Source organism: Sinocyclocheilus grahami, unplaced genomic scaffold, assembly GCF_001515645.1.
Source record: "Sinocyclocheilus grahami isolate Dianchi unplaced genomic scaffold, SAMN03320097.WGS_v1.1 scaffold465.1, whole genome shotgun sequence".
Taxonomy (NCBI): Eukaryota; Metazoa; Chordata; class Actinopteri; order Cypriniformes; family Cyprinidae; genus Sinocyclocheilus; species Sinocyclocheilus grahami.
Window position 1 is genome coordinate 286,709 of NW_015505644.1, and position 13,413 is coordinate 300,121.

Consider the following 13,413-nt stretch of genomic DNA (forward strand, 5'->3'; position numbering starts at 1 on the left):
CCAGCTAACCAATCACACCACACACCGGCCCACCTAACCAATCACACCACCCAGCTAACCAATCACAGCACAAACTGGCCCAGCTAACCAATCACAGCACAAACTGGCCCAGCTAACCAATCACAGCACAAACTGGCCCAGCTAACCAATCACAGCACAAACTGGCCCAGCTAACCAATCACAGCACAAACTGGCCCAGCTAACCAATCACAGCACATTTCGTATTTCAGAAGGCGGGCCTTCATTTGATACAGGATATTAGAATTTCTGAAAACCACGTGTTCAATGAAAAACAAGCACACTGGAGCATTAATGTCATCACTCGTCATTCTCTAACATGATTTTATTTTGCAATATCAGATCATACAATGAGGGAGAGAAAGAAAGCTACATGGACCTTCATGTACAGACAGAGACAGCATCAAAACACCCATTTCAGTCTGAACAAAAAGCCAAAAACACATGGAAATGAACTTTATAGCATCAATAACACATAGGTGCTTTAGAGCAGAAAGGTTTGGACATTTAACCAACGCGTAAAAGGAAATAAATCTTGTGCTTGTTCACCTGTACTTCCTGTTTCGCTTTGTTCTTTAGTTTTTCCAGTGTTCCTCAGTTTCTCTCCATATACCAGTTTTATCTAAAACTACTGACTTTTGATAACACTTTTAGTAGAGATTGACACATTACTGTTACACTATTTAATCTTTGTGTTCTCACGAACCTTAAAAGAAAGTTTCACACAAATAAAAAAGAAATACACACATTTAGTAAGAGGTTTAAGGTCAGTTCTGTGGGTTGAATGATGAAGGTGGTGTAGAAACAACACCACTACAATAAATAAAAACAAAACAAATGTGGAGACTACAAGTGAAATCACAAAAAAAGCAACAGTTAAATTCACAATACGATATATCTATTTAAATATAATTCATATTTACACCACACAGACAAACACATTCAGTATATGACTATAATTCATATATAATTCATTCAAACGGCTCCCCGTATGTAACATAGGTTTCATTCATTTTTTTTTTTGGTAGCATATTCAAGTTTTTGCTTATCATAATAGGATGGATAATCTCCCGCTGGATTTGATGTGATAGACTTCATGTTGAAATGAGGGTCTCGCCTCCTCCTGGGTCCAAAGCATTTTCCTTTAGCTATGATTTAGTAACAACCCTGCTAAGATTTCTTCAATGTGCTTTAGCCCTCACCCACCCCTTCCCTTTAAACCCATTTGCTCATACAGAAAGACTGAAGAGAGAGGAAACATACAGTAGCTAGTAGTTTCCATGCATGCTGATCACATGACCATGCTGTGCTGTGATCTGTAAAATAGACAGATGTTTAAATGTTTACTTTCATTCATGAAAATGCATAAAAAAGTTCAAACAACAGTATATTTTTGCAGCATGCAGCATGTGTACTGTGCACAATATAGTTTCAGCATGCTGGAGATTTGCAACAGCAAAACAACAACAATAACAAAGTTTTGGTCTAAACAAAATTATGAAGGGCTTTTTGGTGCAAGAAACCTAACCTAACATTGTAAATGGACACAAATCACAAATATATACACTCTCATTCAAATGTTTGTAGCCAGTCAAATGTATTGAAGGCAGTAAGATGCATTAAACTGCTCAAAAAGTAGCAGTAAAGACTTTTATAATGTTACAAAAGATATATAAGTTAGAAAAAAAAGGTATTATAGTCTAAAAATAATCTTGCATGGATTTTCAGTAGTGGGCACAGATGTTTGGACCACAGAATGTTATGTGTGTCATGTTCAGGTTCAGGGCTTGTTCACTCACCAGTGAAGAGCTGGAGCTCACATCTCATTGGAGAAGGAGGTGGGCTCACCCTGACCATACTGATTATAGCCTCCGCCTTCATATCCACCACCCTGCTGGCCGTATTCGGGCTGGTACCCGCCCTGAGAGCTGGCGTAAGGGTCCTGGCCATAACCTTCTTGCCCATGGCCTAGAAAAATACATTTAAAGGAGAATATAGTGTTAAGTTGTGACAATCATAAATATAACACCACAGAAATATCTTAATGGCCCCGTATTTAAGCTTAAAGTGTTAGTTCACTCAAAAATGAAAATTCTGTCATTAATTACTCACCCTCATGTCGTTCCAAACCCGTAAGACCTTTGTTCATCTTCGGGAACACAAATTAAGATATTTTTGATGAAATCTGAAAGCTCTCTGATCCTCCCATAGACAGCAAGGTAACTACCACGTTCAAGGTCCAGAAAAGTACCAGGATGATCGACAAAGTAGTCCGTGTGACATCAGTGGTTCAACTGTAAAGTTACGAAGCTACGAGAATACGTTTTTGCGCAATGAAAACAAAAATAACGACTTTATACAGTACCATGAAGAGAGCGTGAGGCGGCGCTGACCAAGATCCGGCGTGATGACGTCACACGCTCGCGTCATGATATACTGTTGTGAACGCGCGTCCACAAGTGACGCAGTAGAGACGAAAATGTGGAATAAAGTCGTTATTTTTGTTTTCTTTGCGCAAGAAAAGTATTTCCGTAGCTTCGTAACTTTACAGTTGAACCACTGATGTCACACGGACTACTTGTTACTTTCATCCTGCTACTTTTCTGGACCTTGAACGTGGTAGTTACCTTGCTGTCTATGGGAGGGTCCCTCATATTTCATCAAAAATATCTTAAATTGTGTTCCGAAGATGAACAAAGGTCTTACGGGTTTGGAACAACACTAGGGTGAGTAATTAATGACAGAATTTTCATTTTTGGGTGAACTAACCCTTTAATCCAGACATTAAAATCTTGCATTGTGACTGTAATGCCCACCCTGGCCGATTGAGTCTGGTGCTGGCTGCTTCTCTCCTGACGGCATGTAAGTGCCAGCAAAGGATGCAAGCCAACCGGTTTCCTTGAAGACGAACCACAGGTTCCCTGCCCACAGCACCACATTACAGAAGCCAAACGCCTGCGGGAATCAGACATATCAGCCAAATGCTTACTTGCACATATGCATTCATTTGTCTACCCAAATACATCTTCACCCTGCTTCACCTGATGAAGCTACTGACCGTTTCACTAGACTAAACGTGCGGTTCACACTGGATGTTACAACATCATTCTTAGTTCTATTTTGACAGCAAATTTTTTTTCAAAGTTTTCTTGCCATTAAAAATGAACATTGTGGAGGGAAAAACTTTCCTATCTTGAATATAAAAGTTTATTTACAGATGAATCAACATCATGAATCAAAGTTGAATCAAAGGTGTATTATATACAGCGGGTAAAATAAGTATTGAACATGTCACCATTTTTCTCAGTAAATATATTTCTAAAGATGCTGTTGACATGAAACTTTCACCAGATGTCGGTAACAACCCAAGTAACCCACAAATAAAAAGAAAACAATTCAAATAAGTTCAGAAATTAAGTTCTGTGTAATAAAATGGAATGACCCAGGGGGAAATTTATTTAATACTTTGTTTAATAATTTAATAATTTTGTACTTTGTACAAAAGCCTTTGTTGGTAATGACCGCTTTGAGACACCTCCTGTCTGGAGAAACTAGTCGCATGCATTGCTCAGCTGTGATTTTGGCCCATTCTTCCACACAAACAGTCTTCAAATCTTGAAGGTTCTGTGGGCCTCTTCTATGAACTCTAATCTTTAGATCTTTCCATAGATTTTCTATTGGATTCAAGTCAGGTGATTGGCTGGGCCATTCTAGCAGCTTTACTTTCTTTCTTTGAAACCAATTGAGAGTTTCCTTGGCTGTGTTTGGGATCATTGTCATGCTGAAATGTCCACCCTTGTTTCATCTTCATCATCCTGGTACTGTAGGTTTTGGGACTGAAGCAGCTAATATTAATTTCCACTGACTAGTTGCAGGATTGCTTTCTAATTACTGATAGATGTCAGCTGGTGTCTTGGCTTTTCATGCCCTTTTGCACCTCACATTCTTCATGTGTTTGCAACGCTGGTGGGTCCCAGAAAACAATTTACAGTCAATATTTTGATCAATTGTTTTTAATTTCAACTTTTTCGGGCGCCAGACAGGTATAGGCCTGCAAAAAAAAAACCCCAGGATACTCCTGAAAACTCAATTTTCGCAGCGTCTTTTGTCTCTTTTTTTTCCCCAATCAAAAACTTTTAATTAACACAAAATGGGTTTACTCAACACACCACCAAAAAAAAAAACAGTCAAAACTAGTTTGATCAACACCAAACAATAAAAAAACATAGCCACAATCAAATAAAACAGAGAGAAAATATTACAAATGATCAGATACAAAAAAAACTAAGAATCATAGAACAATTTCAGACTCATTTTCTCTTTGTTCTTGGTATATAAATATTTTTTTGAACCTATAAGATACATCAGATATGTGCAGATACGTCACAGTTCATTGTAACAGGGCTTTCAACAGTAGATTCACATGTCCCATTTTAAATCCCAATTTGTCCATGTAAGGAAAACACAATGAATAAGTAGTTGGTAGGAGTAAGGGAAATAAACAAATCAACAAAACAATATATATGTATATAATCAGGCTCGATCAACTAGAAAAACGAAAGTAAATGAACACATCGGTAGTGCGTGTTTGAATAGTGCATGTGGGACTGAGTGCGCGTGTGCTAGATTGTTTGTGTGAGAATGGCTTTTTTCACTGACTCAAGTGTAGCAGATCACAAGGTTTATGAAGAGTGTCTAGGGACCGCAGTGGACTCAACGATGATCCTTTTACGACCGGCTTTCCTATTTGGATGGCTGAATGAAGCTCATGCGTGAAGGTACTTTGCGCCCGTTCACAAACTCAATGTAAAAAAACGGTCTGGAAGCGTCAGGCCGACAGGAACACAAGCCACCCTCCACATGGTAACTCCAACTCAACTTCTCTCCCCCAACTCTCGCGAGAACTGTTTTCACTTGTGACGTCTCTCCCTCAGGTGTGTGAGCCTCGCCCTTATATTTGCTTCTCCCATTAATTGATATGCATGCCTCCCTTTACGTCATTGAGTTGTGAAATGAAAGTGAAAGTAAACAAGTGGCATACGGAGTTTTCCGTTCTGCCACGTGTTCAATACTTTTTCTCTGTGTCATTCAACTTTATTACACAGAACTTAATTTCTGAGCTTATTTGTATTGTTTTCTTTGTATGGAATACTTGTATTGCTACCGACATCTGGTGAAAATTTCAAGTCAACAGCATCTTTAGAAATATATTTACTGAGAAAAAAGGTGACGTGTTCACTACTTATTTTACCCGCTGTATATACTATTATAGGAGTTATTAATAATATTTTTAATCATTTCTATATTTTCAGTTTCAAATTTGATTTTAGTTTAAATTTGAGTAATTTGTTATGTGCTTTTGTCATTTTATATGAGTTATTTTTAAATATATAATTTAGCTTTAATTTATATTTTTTATTAGTTTAGTTTTAACTTAACTTAATTTTTTTAGTTTTCAAAAGTTTTTCATTTTACTATTTCAAATATATTTCCGCTTTATTTCAATAAACGTTAACAATTTTAAATGGTTTTAGTTTTCATTAACAATAACAATACCGATCACTGTTAAATTTAGCAAACTGAATGAACAAAGGTTGTTTCAAAGTATTTCTAACATGGATGAATTATTTATCATGAAATGTTGTTAAATGGAAAAAAACCCAGCTTTCATTATTTCAAACACATTTCAATGTTGAAGTTCAGTAACATTCTGGCTGGGTTTGTATACAGCAGTGCATAATGCAGCATTATTATCAGTGCATGATTATCATCCAGGAGTCACATCATCTTGTCATTCCTCATTTGCATAATGCTGAACCTGTCTCAACTGCCCACGTGTCATCGTCAAATTCTAGGAACACATTTAATATTTGTGCATAATGACAGTGTTAAACTCTCTGTACCCACCACAGAAGTGTTTAGGCCGGACATCACCGGCTCATGGATTTCTTTGCAGCGGTTTTCCTCGCGGTCACACGCAGGGATGAGGTTGATGACCTCATCAGGGTCTGTGGCCCTCTTCACATCCGAGAGACCTTTGGCCCACGCCGATGAACTCACCAACCACATAAAGGTAAAAATAGCTGTCACCACAAAATCCTGTAGAACGACAAAACACAACTATAATTCAGATTTTGTAAGTGCATAATTATTATTTTTTTCACTGGAATACATATTTTAATGGGTTATATAATATTTAAATAATTCAATATTATGCTTTCACTACCATCCTGATATGCTGTGACATTTCCCCTGTTAAAAAGAATCTTTCTGACATAATATTTAAAGAGAAAGACATTTTTTTAACCTCATGGCTCCAGCAGAAGTAAGCTTTTCTTACAGTCTTTCACTATGATTGCACTTTCATCAAGCTCAACAGTTCTCAATAGTTTTCCCATAATATGGAGAATAGTCATAGTGATCAGTTTATTATAGGAATATTATGGTTGGCACAAATGTAAGAATACTGTCTAAATAATCTAGTGGATCCAGTGACATTTGTTAGATATTTTGCACTCATCTTCAGTCTCATAACATTATATATTTTGACATATCAAAAAGAAATATCATGGGTTTTTACAATTGTTGGTAACACCTTACTTTAAGGTTCCATTCGTTAACATTAGTTAACTACCTGCTCGCCAATGGATGCTCTGCAGTGAATGGGTGCCGTCAGAATGAGAGTCTAAACAGCAGATAAAAACATCAGGTAACACTTTACTTGAAGGGGTGTGCATAAGACTGACATGACTCCTTCATAATCATGACATGACACACGTCATGAATATGAAGGAGGTTTTATGCATGTTTATGACAACGGTCATTAAGTGTCATTCGCTCAGTTATGTCATTTTTAATGCAAATATGACTTTATTTGACCTTACCCTAACCTAACCCTACCCCTAACCATAGCCCATAACAAAGACATCTCAAACAATGTCATCTTTGCATTAAAAATTACATAACTGAGTGAATGACACTTAATGACAGTTGTCATAAACATGCATAAAAACCCTTCATATTCCTGACATGCGTCATGTCATGATTATGTAGGTGTCATGTCATGATTATGAAGGTGCCATGTCAGTCTTATGCACACCCCTTCAAGTAAAGTGTAACCAAACATCACAACAATCCACACCACTCCAGTCCAGCAATTATCCATCATTAAAACATTTTTAACTTTTTACTTCTGGCTAAAATACAAGTCCATAATCCATAACAACACTTTCTCCAGTGAAAAAGTCCATCTCCTGTTGTCCTCTCACATCAAAATCCACAGACACATTTGTTTAGAGCTGGTTTTGCTGTTTTCTTTTCATTTGTAAATGGTGCTTGATCTGTGTAGATTTCTCTCCTGATTCATAGAACTCAGCAATATTATGGATTAATACAGGAAGACAGAAGTTAAAAACCCATTAAATTATGGATTTGTTTCTTACACTCACAAAGCTTTTGGCTTCACAAGATGTTAAGTGATGGACTGGAGTGGTGTGGATTACTCGTGTATTATTGTGATGTTTTTATCAGCTGTTTGGACTCTCATTCTGACGGCACCCATTCACTGCAGAGCAAGTGAAGTAATGATACATTTCTACAAATCTGTGATGAAGAAATAAACTCATGTACATCTTGAATGGCTTGAGATTGGGCACATTTTCATTTTCAACTATTCCTGTCATGGACCTGAGATAACATGAACTAACAATTAACTTCAATAAATAACATTAAGAAATATCAATAGCAATCGTAGCATATGTATTGCTAACATTAACTAACAGGACATTGTAAAATGTTACTAAATAGTTTACAGCAAGAAGACTGCAAGACTCACAGCCTGAGCTCCTTTGTTTCCCTCGCGGTATTTCTCCAGGAGGAAGATGTACACAGAAATGGCTGCCATTGAATAAAGGAAGGAAAAGACACCGATGGTGACAAAGAACTCAGCAGAGGAAGAGTTGTTTCCCACCAGAAACAGACGTTCAGGCTCCGGCCCTTTACACGTAGGAGCATCAAACCATACCTGGTGCAGTCTATGGAGAAAATCACTTGGTAAATGTCTGTCAGCAGTTACATTCCCTTGACCAGATTCAAGTTAATTCATGAGAGTAAGTTTAAAACATTAAAGACTTTTAAAGACATTTTAAACCCTTTTGAAACAGTGCCAGTGCTTTTTTCCCTGCCAATATTTCTGCAGTTATTACAGTATGTGCATGTCCTGTGTTTCTGATGAAGGCTATCATTTGTAAATTAATTATTATTTTTTCAGATGTAATTCTTTTAATTCTTTGTTTCCCTTCTTTTTTTCAGCCAAGTGGGTTTACAAAACAGCCTGAATCGCCTCACATTCATCTGGACCACTCTCGCATTCAAACATCTAAAATGTAGGGTTTCTGCATGGTTTTTAAGCTCAAATTTAAGACTTTTTAAGACCTTTTTTAAGATTTGCACAAATAAAATTAATATCATATGAGTGGGGCAGGGCAATGTCTATAGTAACATATTAAACGTAACATATTAAACTGTTCAATGACTTAAAAAAAAAAGCATGATTTACAACTCAGATACAAGTTTTTCCAAAAACAAAAAGTTTTATAAAAATACATGATGTCTGCTGTGCCGTGATCTAACTGGACGGGAATGGCAGTGGGACACTGACCTGAACGGGTAGCCAAACTCAACCTCGATGTTCAGGTCACTCTCTGAGCGGTTCTGACACTCCACGCTCATACGAAACACTCCAGAGTAACCGCCGCAGGTGGAGAACGCGAAGATGGCAAAGAACTGAGGAGGAGAAGAAGAGAGAGTCAGTTATTCTGAATAAGTGTGCAGAAAGGCAACTAGCATGAAACAGATGCTCATGTACAATAATCCGTAGTTCCCAACCTTTTTTCCTCAGGGCCCCCCCCCCACGTACACAAGTGACAATCTGAGCACAACCCCCAAATATATATATACTGTATATATATATATATGCACATTATACTAATGATATTACAAGTTTTAGAAATGCACATTTGACAGTAGCTTGAGTTGAGAGTAGCAGGCGCTTGAGTTGGGATGCAGATGTACATTTATTTTCATTAACAAAAACAGTACCTGTTTCTGTGAGTATCTGTGAAAATTATAACAGCCTTATCTTTCATACATTTGTAAATCATGATAACCACAGGTACAGCACCTCACTACCTAATTGCCTTTTCTTGGCATTGTAAGCATATGATTTAAAAACATTTTTATATAAAAGTATTAGTAGAACATTTTATACATCTTTATTTGACCTCAAAGCATATCAGCAACCCCCCATCTTTCTAATATACTGATTTGCTGCTAAAGAAACTGAAAACAGTTGTGGTGCTTCATTTTTTGTGGAACTGTGATTCAAAACCATTCAACATTTTTAAGTAAAGAAAAAAATTAAAACTTCTATTTAACAAGGGTGCATTAAATCATCAAAAGTGGCAATAAAGACATTTATAGTGTTAGAAAATATTAATATTTCAAATAAATGCTGTTCTTTTGAACTTTATATTCATCAAAGAATCGTGGAAAATTGTATCATGATTTTCACAAAAATATGAAGCCATTTTCAACTGCTGAACTGGATGATAAGCCTATTAGCTTTGCACAATGCAAGCTGGATAAGAAATGTTAAATATTCAAAATGTTACACACTATCCATCAAGAGTTAGGTGTAAATAATGATTTTTACAGTTGTGCTGCTTAACACTTTTGTGGAAATTATTGATATTTTAGGATTTTTGATGAAGAGAAATTTCAAAAGAGCAGCATTTATCTGAAATAGAAATATTTTGTAACATTATAAAAGTCTTCACTGTCACTGTTGAACAATTTTAATGTATCCTTGCTGAATAAAAATCTTAAAAATCTTATCCTTGCTTTTAAAAATATTACTTAACCCAATTTTGAATATTTAAATGATATATTTAATGATATAATGCACGTCACACCTCTGTTTATCAATCTGCACTGGCTAATAGCTGCTCGCATAAAATTCAAGGCATTAATGTTTGCCTACAAAACCACCACTGGCTCTGCACCCATTTACCTAAATTCATTACTTCAGAGTTATGTGCCCTCTAGAAGCTTGCGTTCTGCAAGTGAACGGCGTATTATTGTGCCATCTCAAAGAGGCACAAAATCACTTTCACAGACTTTTTCATTAACTGTTCCCTCCTGGTGGAATGACCTGCCCAACTCAATCCGAGCAGCTGAGTCCTTAACCATCTTCAAGAATCAGCTAAAAACACATCTCTTCCATCTTTATTTGACCCTCTAACTCTAGCACTCTCTATTCTAATTCTATTCTTTAAAAAAAAAATCCCCTTTTAGACTTGCACTCTATTCATTTGCTGCTTGTTTTCTTAAAAAAAACTCTAGCTTCCCTAATCTTTGTTGTATTCTATCTATTTGTTTTCTTTTTATTTATTATACAATTAATTAAAAGCAAAAAAGGCCTCTAACACCAGCTTGCTCTATTCTTTTTCTATTCTATCTGATTTCTTTTTATTTATTATATAATAAAAAAACACCTTGCTACGTGTACTGCATTAAGCTGAAACTTGTACATATCATTGCTCTTTTGTTGATTTTGATTGCTTCCTTTGTCCTCATTTGTAAGTCGCTTTGGATAAAAGCATCTGCTAAATGACTAAATGTAAATATTTAATGATATATTTAAAAAAATATATGGCTTTACTTGTAAAATTCTAATTAAAAATGTCAATTAAAAGAAGGGAGTTACATTTAAAATATAAAATAATGAAAAAACACAGAAGTGAGCACGTTCTAGAGTGATTTTATGAGATGATTCACCATCTGCCGTATCACACCACTTGACGGCACCTTTCCTCTGCTACCCAATCAGACGCGCTGCTGACTCAAGCATACAAGTGCAAAGTGTTGCACCTGTTGTCATGGATGCTTAGCAAATGAGATGAGGCGACAAACATGAGGCCTTAACAAATTATCACAGTAATGTTAGAGAACTGACTGGAATTAAAGCAGTAATTACAGAACACCTAGCATTAGCCAATGTACTAAAGTCACAATGGTGCAGGTACGTGCTCACACACACACACACACACACACAGAGATTAGTTGGTCAGAGTATTTTTACCACATCCTCCCTTCACTGCAGGAAGATCCGATTGAATAGAAAATCCGGCTATTAATCTTAACTCAGGTGCTTCACCATCTGTCATCACACACACTGTGCCGATCTACTAAATGTCACTCTGCGCACACACATTTACACACAAACACACACATACGCTCTGTTCCAAAACCTAGGGAGCTACACTGGCAGCATCCAAACCATCACAGAAAAAGTGACTGATCTGGAACGCTTGACATAGACACAAACTCTACGTGCCAGAAATAGCACTCTGCATGGTATTTAATTTATTTAAAGTCTGCACCAAAATGTATTTAGTTTATTATACATGGTTTATCCATGCACATCATTAATTGTATTTTTTTTTCTTAAATTCATGTGCCCTCGACATCTCTTCTCCGATGATGTGCTTATTGGCATGAGGGCGGGACAAAAACCTCCTCTGTCCAGCAACCTGTCAATCCCATGAGATTGCAGCAATAGAGTGCATTAGTACACATTTTTTTTCCAGAAGTATTTTTTCCCATTCATTCTTCCCATGGGGATTTTTTCGTTAAAGTGCTATAAGCCATGAGCCAAACCAACCATCTACAAGGAGAATCAAATCATTACAAACTTTTATTTGAAGCAAAAAAGTATTTGAAATCATACAAAAAGACAAAGGTACAAGACTGTGTATTAACAGCTTTAGTGAAAGAATAAACTACAATCCCACATCAAATGACATAATCAAATAAAAAATGTCAGAAAAATATAAAGCTAAAATGTTGATTATATAAAAACAATATATTTTAAGTTAATTGCAATATATGTACAAACACAGTTTTGAGAGCTTTTAGGAAGGCTGACTCAATGACAATTTGTGGTGCTTTATGGCAGTGGGCGGGGCTAAAGAGCTCTCGCTCTGCTGCGACTCTGATTGGTGGAATTTTCTGTACAGCATCACGGGTAATGTAGTTTCTCACCATGAATTCTGCTATTAAACATGATTATTTTAAAAATAAGATGAAAAATTGTGGACTGACAGCTACAGAAGCAAATGCTATCATTTAACAACCTCACAGTAGGTCTGTCTGTAAACGTTTATAAGTTCAAAGGACAATGATCCAACGACACAATCAATTTCCGATGGACCAAATTAAATCCCGCCCTACATTTTTTCTCTTTCAAGTAACAGTTGGATATACACTTCCTACGTGCAATAGTGACGAAAAGACGATTACAACTTCTGTTTCGTTCAGTTGATTGATGTTAGCATGTTGCTAAGCTAATGGAGTAAACTCTAATAAGCATTAAATATATTCATCTTATGAACAAAAAATACTGTGACAGAATCAAGAAATTCATACAGGTTTGGAACGACATGAGGGTGAGTAAATGATGACAGAATTTGGGTAAACTATCCATTTGAAAAACATGAATATACAAAATGAATCAACGACATGGATCATAACTGAATCACTATACATTTCGCTTTTTGATCTTTCAAAACGAATCAGCACTGATGTAGCAACACTATCAATGTCTTGCTGTTCAACATGGGAGAATTACAATTTCAGCATTGATTTATTCACATTTTGTTCAGCTGTTTACAACCATTTAGCATGAATCATTGTTTGTGTGATATTCTTTTCCTTAATGTTACAAAAGATTTATATTTCAGATAAATAGTGTTCATATCGATATCGGAATTATACCGTATCGACCGAAATTAAGAAATATATCGTGATATAAATTTTGGCCATATCGTCCAGCCCTACGTGGCAGTACTGAAACGTTAGGTTACTTGCGTAACCCCGGTTCTCTGAGAACAGAGTGTAGCGTCTGGACCAATCAGACACACCATTTTTCAATTGATTTAACAAATCAATTATTCATTAGATTAACAAACGTTCACAGAATTCCCCTCACCCAATAAACATACTAGGTGCCAAGTTGTCTGTGAACAGGGCACAGGACCCTGGTTACCATGGCAACCCTGACACCAGATACATTTACGACCTAATGGAATGCGAAGCAGGGAAAATCACTGCATGTTCCATCGCAAGAGGCACAAGGCACAGTAGAAATTGACTTTTCTACTAATTAATTCATAGGAAAACCTTTCTTTGAATGAACAGTGTATCCTTCAGGTCATGGTGTATGTTGTCTTTGATATTTTTAGACTATTTTATGCATGCTTATGATGGAACCCATTCCTGTCATCCTGCCTATATGTAATCCTACCATGTTTAGTATCTATGAATTTGCCTTCTGAT

The 13,413-nt window shown here is 36.4% G+C and overlaps 1 protein-coding gene across 1 annotated transcript in view; it reads right to left on the reverse strand.

The window, feature by feature from the left end:
* Positions 1-309: 309 nt before the first annotated feature.
* The window catches only part of sypb (synaptophysin b), a 24,482-nt gene continuing 11,378 nt past the window's right edge, over positions 310-13,413 (reverse strand). The window contains exons 3-8 of the mRNA XM_016235269.1: positions 8,678-8,802; positions 7,853-8,051; positions 5,926-6,117; positions 2,835-2,973; positions 1,818-1,986; positions 310-1,334 (exon numbers count right to left, since the gene is read on the reverse strand). Coding sequence (XP_016090755.1) covers positions 1,835-1,986; positions 2,835-2,973; positions 5,926-6,117; positions 7,853-8,051; positions 8,678-8,802 — 807 coding nt within the window. The 3' untranslated portion in view covers positions 310-1,334; positions 1,818-1,834. The remainder of the gene's footprint in view (positions 1,335-1,817; positions 1,987-2,834; positions 2,974-5,925; positions 6,118-7,852; positions 8,052-8,677; positions 8,803-13,413) is intronic.